Consider the following 16,715-nt stretch of genomic DNA (forward strand, 5'->3'; position numbering starts at 1 on the left):
CAGAAGATTTAAAAGTGTCAAGACGCAACAAATACTCTGAAGTGTAACAGCTGATCCAGGGAAGGCCTCCCGGAAGAGGTGCCTTCGGTGGAGAGGGGCCTTGAGCAGCGCTTCGGATCGGATTCCGGGCGAGGGCCCCGGATCTCCTCCCAGTCCCCTTGTACCTCCGCCACCTTTCGGCCGCGGAGGACCTAACCTGGGACGGGACCGGGTGTAGATGCACTTGCTGGGCCTGTCTGGGTCCCGGGAGCGAAGGAGGGGGGCGCCCCCGGCTGCACTCCGGCAAAAGAAAGCGAGGGCGGCAGCGGCCAATCAGCAGCCAGCGCGTGCGGCCGCGCGCCCCTCGCGCCCCACGCGCGCCGCGTACGTACGGCGGCTGGCTCCGCCCCCGTGGGCGGGGCCTGGGGAAGCCGCGGGCGGGCGGCCGGCCGAGGCACGGGAGCTGCTGGTGGTTCTGTTGGTGCTGCTGCGGCGGCTGCACCCGCGTCGCCGAGGCCGAGACGGAGGCCAGGGTGCGCGCTTGACGAACTTGCCTAATCCGCGCGGCTCGGCTGCACCGGCCTTTGCGGCCGCTTGAGCGTCTTGACTGGTCTCTGCGTTGCCCTGACGAGGATGCGGCTGTTCCGGTGGCTGCTGAAGCAGCCGGTGCCCAAGCAGATTGAGCGCTATTCCCGCTTCTCGCCATCGCCGCTCTCCATCAAGCAGTTCCTGGACTTCGGTAAGTGTGGGGCCGCGGGTCGCCACGGTCCCCACGGCCCCGGGGTGTGGGGCCGCTGCCTTCCGGGCCCGCCGCCGCAGGTCTCCGCCGCCTCCGGGCAAAGTCCATTGGAACCGCGGGCGGGGCTCCGGGATGCCCGGGGGCTCGGATTTCGGGGCGCAGAGGGGCATGGCCTGGCACCCGCACACCCGCCGGGGGCTTACCCGGAGACACAGAAACCGCATCCGAGGAGCCTCATTCCGGGCGGGACTCTCCAAAGCTGCCGTCGTTAGCTTCAAATCTACTTGACACAGACCTCACCGCCCTTAAAACTTCGGAGCGGAGTGTGGGTGGATTTTGAACGTTTTAATATTTAGATTCTTTTTTTTTTGGATTGGGTAAGAGCTGTTTAGAAACACTTTGAGGTCGAATAAATTATGCAATGGTATTTTGTTCCTTTTCTGCTCTTAAGGTACTCCTGTCTGGCCGGAGCGCCAGGACTCGAACTGCTGTCTCGTTCGTGCTGTGTTAAAGCAGTTAGAGGCCTGGACTGCAAAAGCCTTAGATTCTGGGAGGAGCGGACGTGTGGGCTCCTAGCGTCAGAGCAGGGTCTCGTGCCAGCACCTTTCGCCGCGCCTCTCCTTCTGTGTCCCACCTTCTCCCCTGTCAGGCGGGACGGTGGGCAGCTTCCACGAATTGAGGTGGGAGCGCAGAAGACCCGGCCCCCACCCTGCCTGAGGCCTAGCTGAGATGGGAATAGATTCCACGACCTTCTGTTAACTGGATCGTGTTTCCCCAGAGTGGTGCCGTTTCAAGCGCGGAGGGAATCCTCTAAGTTGGGTGAATGCGAGGCAGCTGGTTGTGAAACACCTGAAAGTATTAAAACAGACGTGCGCACCCAGCTATCAGGAGGGAACGCGGCATCCTGGAAGGAAAAGAAAATGGAGCAGCAAAGATGTTCTAAGCTCTCGAGGGGAAATAATGGGGCGGCTGGTCGTTTAATGACTTTTAAGTAAATGTCAAAAGATGGTGTCAGGTAGGCATAAAAACCTAAGTGCAGAGTAGGTAGCACATTCGGGGAAGACCCAGTAAGCACCATGTGATGTTGTCCATACTTAAGTTAGGATAGAAAGAGAGGAATAGGTTAAAGTTGAGAGCAAATTAAATTTTAAGAAACCAGTTTGCCAGCAAATGATGAGGAAAGTCAGGGTTCAGTGACATGTTGATCTTTGCATCTTAAACTTCAGTCCCAGAAGCTTTTCAGTAGTTTTACTTTACCAACTGTGGCCACTTGTGAGAATTTTAGAGGTTTGAGGCAGCCCCCCGACTTCAGAGTTTAGAAAGAAAATGTCGCTGTTGCTATAAATAGCAACATTCTGTCCCTAATTTATGGTTTAGAGAGATTCTGAAGGTATCGACTTTTCATTGGGGTAAACTGAGACAGGTTAATTCACAATAAAAGGAGCAGAAAGAATCCAGAGACTCCCAGTTCCTTCCTTCCACCCTCGAAGTTGAAGTGATAGCTCTCATAGCTTGGCGAAATTTTGGTTGATTTATTTCTATAGCAGCTAATATCTACCATGTTAATAGGTGTCTTGGCAGAGATGTTATTTGAGTAGGAAAACCACAGTGGGGCATAGTGTTATCGTGGAAAACCCATGGGACCATTATCTGGCAAGAAATGTTCTAATTCTTGCTCTGCCACTGACTCAGGAGCCTGGCCTTGGCTAAGTGACTGAACCTCACTGGGGTTCATTGTCCCCGTCAATAAAACACGTGGATTGTATAAGGTCATCTCTAAAGCACAGTTCCCAAACTGTGTGATCCTAATTTCCAAGGAAAAGGGATGAGCTTTTTAAAAGAAAACTACCAAATCTTTGGATAGGTATTTCCTGTAAAAGCCTTCTGACCTATTTTGGGAAGAGTGGAGGGGATACTCTAATCTAGGATAATGGAAGAAGCCTAATAATTGAAGTCTTTTCCTTATAAGGAAGCTCACAGAAGAGCTATATATAATTGTAGTGGAATGTGCTAGAAACTCAAGGCTCATTTGTAATGCCCAGAGACGAATCAGGTGGCAGGCAGTCTATCTTTAATGCCAACAACTAGAAGAGGGTTGTCACACAAAGGCCATTTCGACTTCTCCCTTTCTCTTGGTTCTTCCAGCTCTGGATAGAAGTCCGATTTTGGCAAGTGGTGCGGGAGTTTGAGAATTCAGCAAGGGTGTGGGGATATTTTTAAGGTGAGAAGGAAGAAGAGTAAAGAGGCTTTATGCCCCTGAATGATTGGAGAACACTGCAGGGGAGGGCCACCTCCAGTGCTTACAGGCCCTGAGTGGGAGCAGCAGATGACTACGCGAAGCCAGCTTGGGGTGGGGGGCCGTGGCAGCCCCGTCCACCCCGTATATGCTGGCTCCGGAGGGGCAAGCTGACCGGCGCTGATTCAGTATACTTTCAAGACCTAGGGCTCAAACAGAACAGACGCGTGAGCTATGTTGACCCACAGACTGCCACTTCGTGACGTTCTCCCTGGCTGCTTTGCAAACGGGACCGAAGTTTTGGACTAGAATACCTGGACAGGGACCAGAGAAAGAATATCCACGGAATTTCACGTTTACAGTATTTGTTAGAACCGCATCAACAAATTGTGGTTTCTGTGGGCACTGAAACAGCTTTCTTTTGCGAATGTATCCGCACTAGTAAATGAGATGATCTTCCTTGTTTAAGAGGGAAGGCTAAAACTGCGTGTTACTCCAGAAGCAGTGACTTTATTTGAAATGAGGCCTGCTCAATCTCAGCACTCTTGACTTTCTGGGGCAGGTCATTGTTTGGTGGAGGAGGGGTGCTGTCCTGTGCGTTGTGGGAGGTTTATGAAAGCAGCACCCCTGGCCTCTCCGCACGAGATGCCAGCAGCACACCCCGCCCCCCACCACACTCCCTCCACCCATGAGTTGTGACAACCAAACATGTTTCCAGACACCGCCATGTCCCCCAGGGGAGCAAAATGCATCACCCTCTGTTGAAGACTACTGCTGTAAAGCATTTAGATGCCTGCATGGTCTTCATGCCCGTGCCCCAATCCTCCAGACTTTACTATAAATGTTCGGGGGGGGGGGGGGCATTGGTATTTTTGGTTGTTCTTAAGCATAACCAGGGTTGAGAACCACTAATTAGATGATCTTCTGGATCTAGAGTTGTCCCCCTTTCATCTGTGGGCCATATTTCTCTATGCCCTTTAAAATAAGAAGAGTTTTCTTGAGCTCAATCTTTACTTGAAACATGGCCTTGCACACAGTTAGCAAGTTTAACAAGAATAGCAAGCGTTCTAAATGGATCATGAGTTTATAAGGGCAATAGTGCGCTGTGAAAGGTGAGATTAAAAAAAAAAAAGAGATTCTTTTTGGTCTGAGATTATAGTTACATGGTTCCAAATTCAAAAGGTACGAAAGGACATAGAAAAGTCAGCTTCCTACTTTTGTCCACTAGCCTCCCCATTTTAAAATAAATGGCAACTTGTAATACTTTTGTCTGTACCTTTTGAAACTTCATTCCTTAGACAGCTTTCCATATCGTAACTGCAGGACTTCCTTTTTCTTTTTTATGGCTTCTGAGAATTTGTTTATATGAGTGTACTATAGTCATTAGCCAACTCTCTGTTGACGGCTAGTAGGTTGTTTCCAATCTTTGCTATGACAGCCTGTGCTACACTGAATTACTGCATTCATCATTTCATGCGTGTGTGAGTATATATATAGGACAAATTCCTAAACATGGCATTTCTACACCAAAGGCTATGTGCTTTTGAAATTTTGATAAATATTGTCAAATTGCCTTCCATCGAGGTTGTCTGTCTATCCTCTCACTAGAAGTTTCTGAGAGTACCTATTTTCCTACACTTTTACCACATTGTTGTCAAACTTTTGATAAGTGAAGAAGTGTATCTAGATAAAATTTTTTTCTCCTTGAGTAAAGAAATTTTTTAAATTGAAGTATAGTTGATTTATAAGATTATATTAGTTTCAGGTGTACAGCATAGTGATTCAGTATTTTTACAGAGTAAAATATTTTACCTTTAGCTTTTTATTATGGAAAATTTGAAGCATATACAGTACTAGAGAGAATAGTTTGATGAATTCCTGGGTTCATTATATTGATCTGCGCGTGCTGTTTGTCTGTGGGTGTTGTGTGTATGTGCAGTCTGTTAGATTTTCTTATCAATGTCATGCTTGTTTCAGAAGAAATACATTTTTTTCTGCACTAAGACCAGTTTATCTTTTGAACTATGTGTTCTTCAAAGATCTGGTAGAATCCACCCATGAAACCTTTTAAACCTAGTGTGTCTTGGGGACTGTTGCTTTTTGACAGGTTTCTCTAGTCTGTGGTATTGATCTGGATAGATTTTCTATCTCTTCTAGAATCCATTTTGATGTATTTCTCTAGAAAATTATCCTAGTCATCAAGGTTTTAAAGCCAGTTTGCAAACTGAGATAGTAATTAGTCTTAATTTTCTCTGTGGCTGATCCTCCTTTGTTCCTTCTATATTCTCCCCCTCTTTTGTGATTAGATTAGTTGTTGGTTTATATGATTGGATCCACTTATTAGCTTTATGACTTTTGTTTTCTAGTTCATTAATGTCTACTTTGATTTTATTAATTCCCCCTCATGTGCTCAGTGTTATTTTTTTCTTTTTGAATGGCAAAATTCATTTCTTCTTTGTTTATTTCAGTATTTAAGGCTACAGGCATTCCTCTGAACACTGCTTTAGCAGCTGATGTGTATAGTGTTTGATGCTTTTTCTTCCCAGCTCTTCTGCATCTTCAGGTTTTTATTCTTATGTGAACTAAGACTTGAGTTTTATTTTATTTTATTTTTTTATAAATTTATTTATTTATTGGCTGCGTTGGGCCTTCGTTGCTGCGTGCGGGCTTTCTCTAGTTGCAGCAAGCGGGGGGCTACTCACTGCGGTGGCTTCTCTTGTTGCGGAACACGGGCTCTAGGCGCACGGGCTTCAGTAGTTGTGGCACACGGGCTCAGTAGTTGTGGCTCGCGGGCTCAGTAGTTGTGGCTCGCGGACTCTGGAGCGCAGGCTCAGTAGTTGTGGCACATGGGCTTAGTTGCTCCGCGGCATGTGGGATCTTCCCGGACCAGGGCTCGAACCTGTGTCCCCAGCATTGGCAGGTGCCTCCCAACCACTGTGCCACCAGGGAAGTCCCGAGACTTGAGTTTTTTTGTTTGTTTGTTTGTTTTTGTGGTACGCAGGCCTCTCACTGTTGTGGCCTCTCCCGTTGCGGAGCACAGGCTCCAGACGCGCAGGCTCGGTGGCCATGGCCCACGGGGCACAGCCGCTCCGCGGCATGTGGGATCTTCCCGGACCGGAGCACGAACCCGTGTCCCCTGCATCAGCAGGCGGACTCTCAACCACTGCGCCACCAGGGAAGCCCAAGACTTGAGTTTTTAAATATCCAGTAGAAGTGCACCCTGTATTTTAATTTTGTTGATTTTTACTTTTGCTGCATTGTGATCAGAGAATGTTATCGGAATCATTTCTTTAATTTATTGATGTTTGCTTTGTAGTCCAATCTGTGTTCATTTCCTGTCACTGTTCCTTGGGCAGCAAAAAGAAGGTTATGTTGTCTTCTCAGGTTACAGAGCTTCATATATCAAATCTACCATATTAATTATTTTATTTGAGTTTTCTATACCTTTGCTTTTTTTAATCTACTGGATCTGTCATGGGTCAAAAGAAGTTCAGGTCTCCTAATAATCCGATTCTATTTCTCCAGATATTGCCTATGGTTTTTGCTTTGTGCCTGTTAATGTTGCATTTGCTGCTTAGACATCCTTAACTGTCATTTCGAGATGCACGCTTTAGGGTACAGAGTGCTGCCCTTTGACTAGTTCAGTGCTTTTTGGCCTGGATTCATCCTTACGTGACATTGAGATCCGGAGCCCTATCTGCCTCTTGTTTTCATTTTCTGCTAGAGCATTTCTGAATTTCTTGAAATGTAGTATAAAGCTGGGTTTTGCTTTGTGAGTCAAACTTTTTCTTTTACGTGGTTAAGTTTAACCACTTTATATTATTGATATGACAGATCTGTCATCTGTAACGATAAACATCTATAATTTTCTTTCACTTTATGTCTCTAATACCTGTAATTTTTCTACCATATTATATATCTTGCTTTGTTTTGTTATATTTCTTTCAGTAATTAGGTTGGAATTTTGGGTTCCAGGGATTATCTTTCTACTGATTTATTTAGACTTTCTTTGTCCAGTATGGTCACCACTAGCCAGCTGAACCTATTGAGCCCTTGAAATGTGGCTATTGTGACTGAGAAACTGAATTGATTTAACTTACATTTAAACTTAAAAGTGACACTTGATTCAGTTAATTGGAAAACTTTTAAGTATGTTTAGAACAGTTCGGATATGTGAATCTACCTTAACTGTAAATTTGATGAAATCTAATTATAGGCCAATTATTTCTGTTAGAAATTTAGCTTTTGAATTGAGATGTAAGTATGACACACTGGATTTCAAAGACTTAATATAAAAAATACTAAAATATCTCAGTATGTTTCTGTATTGATTCCACATTGAAATGGTAATTTTGGGGGTATGTTGCATTAAATAAAACATCAAAAATTTCACCTGTTTCTTTTTATGTTCACATGGCTGCTAGGAAGTTTAAAATTAACTTGTGTGGCTCACAGGTTTCTATTGGACAATGATATATTAACTCCTAATAAGGAGTTATAGAAGTATCACATTTTAATGTTCAGAATAAACATTTATTGATTTTATTTCTCAGTTTAACTTTTACTCTTTTTTTCCTGTAAACCTGTTGCTCTCAGGAGTTTTGGACCAATTAACTGTCTTTGAATGGCAGTTAACGTTACCGTGGTTCTTTGTGATGTTTGCAAAAGCTTGAGGTCTTTCTGTTACGTGGTTGTTAAGAATTTAAAGTTCTCTTAGTGATGTAAGAAAAGGAGAACTTGGACTGTATGATATAACTTAAAGATAGAACCGTCTGAATCTTGAATGAGTTCATAGGAAATGATTCACATTTTCATCTGGACATGCTTTTCATCTTTCAGCTTTACCCTGTCCACTTCGGGTTCCTTCATTAATCACTCTGATCCGCTCCCTACAGACTGACTTTCTGTTTTATTTCCCAGTTGCTTTGCACTCATCTTTTGCACAGCTGCACTTGTATTAAACATATTTGCTCCTGGCTCCTGTTCTTTGATTTTATTCTAAACTGTCTCTTTCCAGAGGGTAGGCACTCACCTGTTCTTTGTACCATTTTCACAGCTTCCTCGGCTGTTTGCTTTCTGCCCAGAGTGGGCGCTTCATAAAGTGGTGATTATTGACTCCATTTAAAGGTTGTTAAACATGTCACTTTAATTTAGTCAGTTGTTATATAGGTCTAAACTTCTGTAATGTCCCCACATTTAAATATAGCATCTCTGAAATAAAACCACCAGAAGATAGGTTGTCTGACAGTAGGTTGTCTGAGAACTCTGTCTTCTTTTCACAGAAAAGATTTCTGTCATAATTACACTGGTTCTCTGAACCTTGGAGCCTTTAGCTATTGGAAGCAACCAGTTTCCCTGTTTTTACTCTTCTTGAGGTTTGAAGGCCCAGCTGCCCTCTGTTTTCCTTTAGAAAGTATTTTAAGATTCCAGTATCCACTGCGAAGTTGACTTTGGTTGCAAATGACTGCTCTTCGGAAAGCCTGGAGTTTGTAAGTCCCGCTCCTTAAAGCCTGATTACTACTGGGGAGAAGAGTGGTTTTGTTTCTGGAGAAAATGAGGAGATTTTTTGGGTTTTGTTTTTTTTTAATTGTGTTAGGAAAAGAGAGAAGCAGTGGCATCTTGTTTCTGAGTGTGTACATTTTGTACCTTTACATATATGTACGTGACACACCTTTTCTGTAAGAGATGATGTTCTTCTGTGAGGAGTTGCCAAGAATTAGACTAATCTGTTTAGAGACAGAAGCTAATGATTCAGAATTAAAGGGGAAGAGTACAATTTCATTTAGGGTAAAGGTATCTAATGTGGCTTAATGCACCTTGATCAATATTTAAATTTAAAGAAAGAATTGGCCTTTTGGGCCCTAAAGATCTGATATGACTGGATTTCAACGTAACCTGGTTTATCAGGCTCTGAGCGTTTAAGGTGTAGTTCCAGCTTTGTTCGTTCTCTTGGCAGTTTTGTGTGCTTCTGAAGGGGAGACATGGCCACACGTCCTGACCTCTTGATGACTGAGTGGTTTCGTCCCATTAAACTTCGGGAAGTTGATCAGATTGTTGGCAAGATTTGGGAAACCATGGTCTTATTACTGGATGGAATCAGAAAATATCACCGTAAATTTTCATAAAATGGAAAATTTTATGTGCATTCTATTATTTTACTTCCATGATTATCTGATTCCAGAGTTGGGCAAATCCTTTTTTTTTTTGAATGCCATAGTCTAAGACAGGTTATCGAACTATAGCCCGAGGGCCAGCCACCTGTTTTTGTGTTACAATTAACAGGCTGTACTTTTAAGAGTAGTTTTAGGTTCACAGCAAATATGGGCAGAAAGTACAGGGAACTCCCATACACCAGTGTGGGACATTTGTTACAGCTGATGAACCCACACTGATCCATCATTATCACCCAAAGTTGATAGTTTCTATTAGCGTTCAGTCTTTGTGTTGCATGTGCTCTGGGTTTTGGCAGCACCTATTTTTGTAAATAAAGTTTTATTGGACCACAGCCATGCCCATTCATTACATAGCGTCTGTGGCTTCTGTACCTCTGCAACAGCAGGGTTGAGTAGTTGCCACAGAGACGATTTGGCCCACAAAGCCAAAATGTTTACCATCTGGCCCTTTACAGAAAGTTTGGACCTCTAGTCTGAGACAGTTTGGCTCCCTGTTCAAGAAGTGTGCAGTGATTGCTGTTAATTGGCATTTCAGTGATAAAGCTTTGTTTGTCCCGCATGCTAGTAACAGTAAAACTTGGCTATCTGGAGTGTGACTTTTGGGGTAGCTAAGACTTTTCCAGGTGATCGGTGGCTTACCTATAGGGTATGTGTCCCTGTGTGGAATTACCATGTGAAAGGCTTGGAGGGATTTTATAGCTTTAATCTCTAGGGCTGTCACCAAAGTTTAAGTGTACCGGTTTCTCCACAGCCCTGCCAAAATGAGGTTTTATGACTTCAATTGTATAATAGGTAACATAGAAGCTAAAAGTTTTATTATTTTTCCCCTTGTGGGTTTATTTTGTGCATTTTGTTGTGTGTGAAGTGCCCTTGACCATTTAGTAACTGGACTCGGGAGTTTTAATCATTTGCATGCACTCCCTGTGTCTACTTGGCATAGTAAGCTATTGTGCTGTATATCTATTGTTTCCTCTTGTGCTCCCTTCTTTGGTAAAGTAATTATCAAAGTATACAACTAAAGGCGTTCGGAAAGAATATCACCTCTAATTCTTCCATCCATTTTTTGGTGATAGCGTTACATCTTTTGCCCATATATTCACATATGTTGACACTGATTATTGGTTTCCTTTTTATTTAGTGCACAGTCTGAGTTTTAATATACCCAGTCATTTGCAATGCTTTTATCGTGGTCAGATTTATCACCTAGAGCAGTATGTAAACTGTCACTAAATCCCTCTGGAATTTGTTGCCATCTCTGTTGGGACGTTTGCAGTCAACTCACTTTTACTCTGTTCTGCTGTCCATTTGCATAGCAGCAACTATTAAGACCTCACGTCTTTCTGTCTTGTTGCTGTTTTATCGCAAAGTTCACAGAATAGTTTATATTTGTGGATTCTCTCCAAAAGGACAACTTTTCTGATTTCAACTAAATATCATATGCTAACTTTTGCATTGTAATTTCTGTTAAAATTTGGTGATGGCAGCTCCTTATTTATTAGTTTAGATGTTTAGAAATTCTCGCTGTTCTTGCCCACTTATTCTTCTTGGTAAATTAGCTAAACTTATAGAAAATGTGCTAAGGGAACTGTGGATGGGGTACCTGGCATTTATTGAAACTAGCCTGGAAGCATCTTCAGGTAGCCCGTTTCGCCATATTTGTGGCAGAGCTGGGTTTGATTGCCTTTCATATCCCTCGAGGAGAACTCCTTTCCTAGTCATTGTCTCATCTTGACTGAGATTATTCTTTCTGCTATAATGAATGGCACAGAAATTACAGCAAACTATTTATTATATATTACACAGGTCGATATTTACATTCCCTGTGATTGAATACTTGGGGTTCTAACTTGGTAGATTATTTCCCTAAGCATCATCCAAGCAGTTGTGATTTTATTTTCAGTCTTAGACTTGACCTCTGATTCCACTCAAACATTTGAGTTGTACGAGTGTTTCTTTCTTTCTTACTAGGGCATGGAAGTCAGTATATAATAGTTTCACTGTTGGGAATAAATTGCTACGTATCTCTTAACATTTTCTCAAAGCATGAAGTTAAGTATTCCCATGTGTTGTTGGCCGGAAGACAGTAGGGCCCTTTGAAACATGTAACATACATATCTTTTCCCAACATATTATTACATCTTCATTGACCAGAGCATACTCAGGGTTTACCTGAACCTTCCCTTGGATCTGTTCTAGAAGAGTACAGTGTTTCCTTAAGGTTGGTAGCAGATGCTCCTTAATACTTGACTGTGCACTTTGTATAAATTTGGTTAATTTCTCCTCTTCTGAGAAGAAATAGAAAGCAAAGTGTCATTGCTATATTAACGTTCCTATATTGGTCATGTAATGCACTCAAGTGTGGTCAGTTTCCTAGGAGGCTGAAACAAAACTCAAACATGAAAATGGAGACTAAAAATAGATGGGTCAGTGAAAAAGTTGGGGATGCTTAATAGCCACTGTCTGAGCCTGAGGAGTTCTTTGGTTTATTCCCTTGTTGAATTTCCTGTGATTAGATGCTAGTCAGTGGATCTCAGTCCTGGGTGCTTGTGAGAATCATCTGGGGAGCTTCTAAAGCTAGTGCCACCTGTCCCCCCACCCTCACCCTCTAGAAGCCAATTACATCAGTCTCCGAAGGTAGGGTCTAGGTGCTGGTATTTTTGACTTACCCAGCTGACTATAATGTGCTTCCAGAGTTAAGAACTGCGTTAGATCTGGTAAAAATTTTGCCCAAGAGCTGTGAACCACTTTAGGAGATAAAGTCTGTGAGATGCTGAAGGTTAACACTTAAGGAGTTTAGGAATCCATCAGCATTTTTTTTTTTTTTTTTTTTTTTTTTTTTTGGCCGCGCCGTGCAGCTTGAGGGATCTTCGTTCCCCAACCTGGGATTGAACCTGGGCCCTCAGCAGTGGAAGCACTGAGTCCTAACCACTGGACCGCCAGGGAATTCCCAGGAGTCCATCAGCATTCGTTGAACTTTCTGGATTCGGAACGGAGTGGAAACTGAGAAGCATTGGGGGATTGTCGAGGCTTAGTTTCTGCCTTTGAGGGGCTTATAGATAAATGAGAAGTTGAGACAAATATGTCAATATATATATTGGCTATCCAGAATGTATGTATCCCATGAGTTTGTGTCATGCTTTCTCTACCTCTCCCTTGGAGGTTCGTGTAATAGAGGTGGTTTCTGGGTATGTGTGAAGTGTTAACCCAATTGTCCTTTATCCAGAGCATCCTTGGAGGCTTTCTTTGTTTCTTTCTTAGTTTTTTGGTAGAAAACCACTAGAATGTATGTACTCTTTTGATTTCTAGCTCCTTTCATTGGCTACTCACTCCTAGCAGTGCTCTCTCCAGAGTTGTCCCAGAATGTACATTAGGCAAGGTTGGTGTAGGATAAATAACTGTAAAGTGTACAAACCAGAATCTTATCCTCATAGATTGATTCAGTGGGATCCTGAGCTTAACGATCATCTGTCCAACCTCCTCAGTTTACACATGAGAAAGTAGAAGCCCCGAGTAATGAAGAGACTGCCCAAAGCATCAGCTAGTTGTTGACCTAACATCTTGGCTGCCTCTTCCAAAGTGAACCAGAAGTTATTCTTTCTAGGAGGTGAAGGGAACTTATATTTGTGTACCACTCTCCACCAGACACAATAGTAGTCAGATGTAGCTGTAATTCTCACAGCATCCAGGTGAAACAGATGTTTCCATTTTTTGGATGAAGACGCTGAAGCTCAGACAATTTAAGTATCTTGCCTAAGCAAAGTTAGGAGCAAAACCACGGTTAAAATGCAGGTCGATTGAGCTTTTAAACGTATGCTTTTTTCTTTCGACTTAACATACCATTTCTTACCACATAATATACCATTTGCCACAGTGCAATTCTTTCTAGCAAACAGAGTCTCTATTAGTAATGCTTGGGGTCTTGTCTAAATTTGTTCTTTTAGACAATCTGGAAATTGCATAATCTGATGTTTGTCTAGTCTTATCATTTCGGAGCTATCAGATTGCTACCTCCTTCATTTACTTACACTAGAAACAATTTTTATTCTGAGGACCCACACTTGTTAGTTTATTGTCTTGTTAGCCTGTTGTCTCTCTCTGGAAATATGATTAACGGGTCTATGTGGACTTGTACTCAAGGCTCGGTTTCTGGTGCCTACCACCAGTGCGAGCTTGGGCAAATCACTTAATCCCACTACACTTCGATGTCCTGATCTACAAAATGGAAACGATAGCATCGAATCATAGGCCTGTTGCACCCATGAACTCGAGAACATGCAGCACAGCGCATGGCACATGGTAGGTGCTCAGTAGATGTTGGCTGTGCTTTTGTTATGGGAAGTTAGTGACACAGCATTATCCTGGACAAAGTCAGCTTCCTGCTAAGAATGAAAACTGCATAGGGAGCTCTTAACCTTGAATGTTAATTATCTTAAAGTTTGTTGGCTGAAGGTCCCAGCCATATAAACTGATCATTTTCCAAGAAACGTAGCACTTTCAGCTCGTTTGTGCTTTGAGCGTGACTGGCTTTGGATCGTCTTCATTCACTGTAATGGTTAACTTAAGGTTTTGCCTCAATTAACCTCAAGGATGAGTACAGCGTGGTGTTTACTTAACTGTTCCTGCTTCCATGACAACAAGACATTCTGTAATCCACCGTTAGGACTAGATCCTAAACTCCTTTCTGGAATTAGGGTGATGTGGATCTGTGTGGTGGCTTTGGCTGTGAGTTTTACTCATACGCTTTAGCTGGCCAAAGCTCTATTTGTGATGTCAGTTCTCAACACATCCTTGCCTTTTCTGTCCACTCGCTGGCCTGACACACCATATTGACAATTACTGTCACTTTATCATCACCTTCCTTGTCTACCTTTTGGCTCTTCTTCCCCTAACTATAAGGATTGGAATACCCCTTACCAGATATACGGAATGAAGTGATCTATTAGAGGAATTTACCATTACCAGCAAATGTCATCTTGAACCCCTGAATTTTATTTGCTATTGTAAGTTTATACTGAAACTTAGTAGGTATTTTAATTTTCAGTTCTAATCAGGAAATATTAAACACCTACAGTGTGCCAGGTATTGTGCTGATGGACTGTTCAGTTTTTTGAGGAATCTTGGGATCCATGGGACATAGACCTCAGTGACTGGGGGTGATGACAGAGGGGTTGCCCAAGCCAAGGGCACAAATTGTGGGCCCATGGTGAAATCTACTCACAACTTGGTTTGGCCTTATCTGGCACACAGAGGGGCAGGTTTCTCACCAATCTGTTCGTGGATACATATATTTCGAAAGAGTCAACAAATAGGATCTCTAAAGAGAGAGGATCAAGGTACTAGTGGCTGTCGCTCATGTTCCCTCAGCACAGACATAGATCTCCTTCAGGGGAGGATCCAGTAACCCTCACTTACCTTAATTAAGAACCCTGTCGTGATCACCCTGTATCCCCTTTTCTTACAAGAGCATCAAAAACCATTACATGAAGGGTAGCATGGGCTTCAGCCCCCATTAGGAAGTTCTGCATATAGTAGCACGTTCTGTATGAGATTTTTGTTTGTTTGTTTTTAGAATAGAATGGCTCTAGTGGGGTGTTTTTCTTTAAAATAATAGAACGGCTCTAGTTATAGGAAGACCTTTTTCAGAAGACTGCTTTTTTCTTTAAAAACTCATTTTATTTTTTAAAAATTGAAGTATAGTTGATTTACAATGTTGTGTTAATTTCTGTTGTACAACAAAGTCATTCAGTTACACATATATACATTCTTTTTAAAAATATTCTTTTCCATTATGGTTTATCATAGGATTTTTTTAATATTTACTTTTATTTATTTTCTTTTATTCTTTTTTTGGCTGCTTTAGGTACGCGGACTTCTTTCTAGGTGTGGCATGCGGGTTTTCTCTCTCTAGTTGTGGCACGCAGGCTCCAGAGCACGTGGGCTCTGTAGTTTGCGGCACGCAGGCTCTCTGTTGAGGTGCGCAAGCTCAGTGGTCGCGGCGCACGGGCTTAGTTTCCCCGCGGCATGTGGGATCTTAGGTCCCTGACCAGGGATTGAACCCATGTCCCTTGCATTGGAAGGCAGATGCTTTACCACTGGGCCACCAGGGGAAGTCCCTATCATAGGCTATTGAATATAGTTCTCTGTGCTGTACAGTAGGCCCTTGTTGTTCATGCATTCCATGTATAAAAGCTCACATCTGCTCACCTCAACCCCCCACTCCAGCCTTCCCCCAACCCCCTCCCCCTTGGTAACCACCAGTCTGTTCTCTATGTCCTTGAGTCTGTTTCCATTTCGTAGATAGGTTCATTTGTCATATTTTTAAAAGTTATTCATTTATTTTTGGCTGCGTTGGGTCTTTGTTGCTGTGTGTGGGCTTTCTCTAGTTGCTGCGAGCGGGGGCTACTCTTTGTAGTGGTGCGTGGGCTTCTCATTGTGGTGGCTTCTCTTGTTGTGGAGCATGGACTCTAGACACGTGGGCTTCAGTAGTTGTGACACGCGGGCTCAGTGGCTGTGGCTCACGGGCTCCAGAGCACAGGCTCAGTAGTTGTGACGCAGGGGCTTCGTTGCTCCGCGGCATGTGGGATCTTCCCAGACCAGGGCTCGAACCCGTGTCCCCTGCATTGGCAGGCGGATTCTTAACTACTGTGCCACCAGGGAAGTCCCCATTTGTCATATTTTAGGTTCCACATATAAGCGATACCGCATGGTATTTGTCTGTCTGACTTCATTCAGTATGATAATCTCTAGGTCCGTCCATGTTGCTGCACATGGCATTATTTCGTTCTTTTTATGGCTGAGTAGTATTCCATTGTATATATATACCACATCTTCTTTACCCATTCATCTATCGATGGGCATTTAGGTTGATTCCACGTCTTGACTGTTGTGAATAGTGCTGCTATGAACATAGGAGTGCATGTATCTTTTTGAATTATAGTTTCGTCCAGATATATGCCAAGGAGTGGGATTGCTGGATCATATGGTAATTCTATTTTTAGCTTTCAGAGGAACCTCCATACTGTTTTCCATAGTGGCTGCACCAACTTACATTCCCATCAACAGTGTACGAGGGTTCCCTTTTCTCCACCTCCTCTCCACCATTCGTCATTTGCAGACTTTTTAATGATGGCCATTCTTACTGGTGTGAGGTGATACCTCATTGTAGTTTTGATTTGCATTTCTCTAATAATTAGTGATGTTGAGCATCTTTTCATGTGCCTATTGGCCATCTGTATGTCTTTGGAGAAATGTCTATTTCAGTCTTCTGCTCATTTTTGGATAGGGTTGTTTGCTTTTTTTGTTGTTGAGTTTTAAAAACTTTTTAAAGTTTACATAGGAAATCCCTATGTAAATATGCAATATTGTAATTTATTTGACTATTCGCTTATTGTTGGATATTTAGGTTGTTTACAGTGTCTCTCCCAAACCTTTTATTTGGAAAAATTTCAGACCTCAGGAAAAGTGATAAGAACAGTAAATACCCATGTTCAGCACCTAGATTCACCAGTTACTTTGCTATATTTGCTTCTTCCCCCTTCCATCCATCCCTATTCGTATCTCCTTCCCTCCCTCTCTGTATACACCTTTT

General features: G+C 42.9%; 1 protein-coding gene across 2 annotated transcripts in view; it reads left to right on the forward strand.

The window, feature by feature from the left end:
• Window positions 1–376: 376 nt before the first annotated feature.
• Window positions 377–16,715, forward strand: part of PDK3 (pyruvate dehydrogenase kinase 3) — a 77,186-nt gene continuing 60,847 nt past the window's right edge. Inside the window, exon 1 of one of the 2 annotated variants that reach the window (XM_032619156.1) lies at window positions 377–718. In XM_032619156.1, the coding sequence (XP_032475047.1) occupies window positions 613–718 (106 nt within the window). In that variant the 5' untranslated portion in view covers window positions 377–612. The remainder of the gene's footprint in view (window positions 719–16,715) is intronic. The other variant, XM_032619157.1, reaches the window with a different exon arrangement.

This window comes from Phocoena sinus, chromosome X, assembly GCF_008692025.1.
Source record: "Phocoena sinus isolate mPhoSin1 chromosome X, mPhoSin1.pri, whole genome shotgun sequence".
Lineage (NCBI taxonomy): Eukaryota > Metazoa > Chordata > Mammalia > Artiodactyla > Phocoenidae > Phocoena > Phocoena sinus.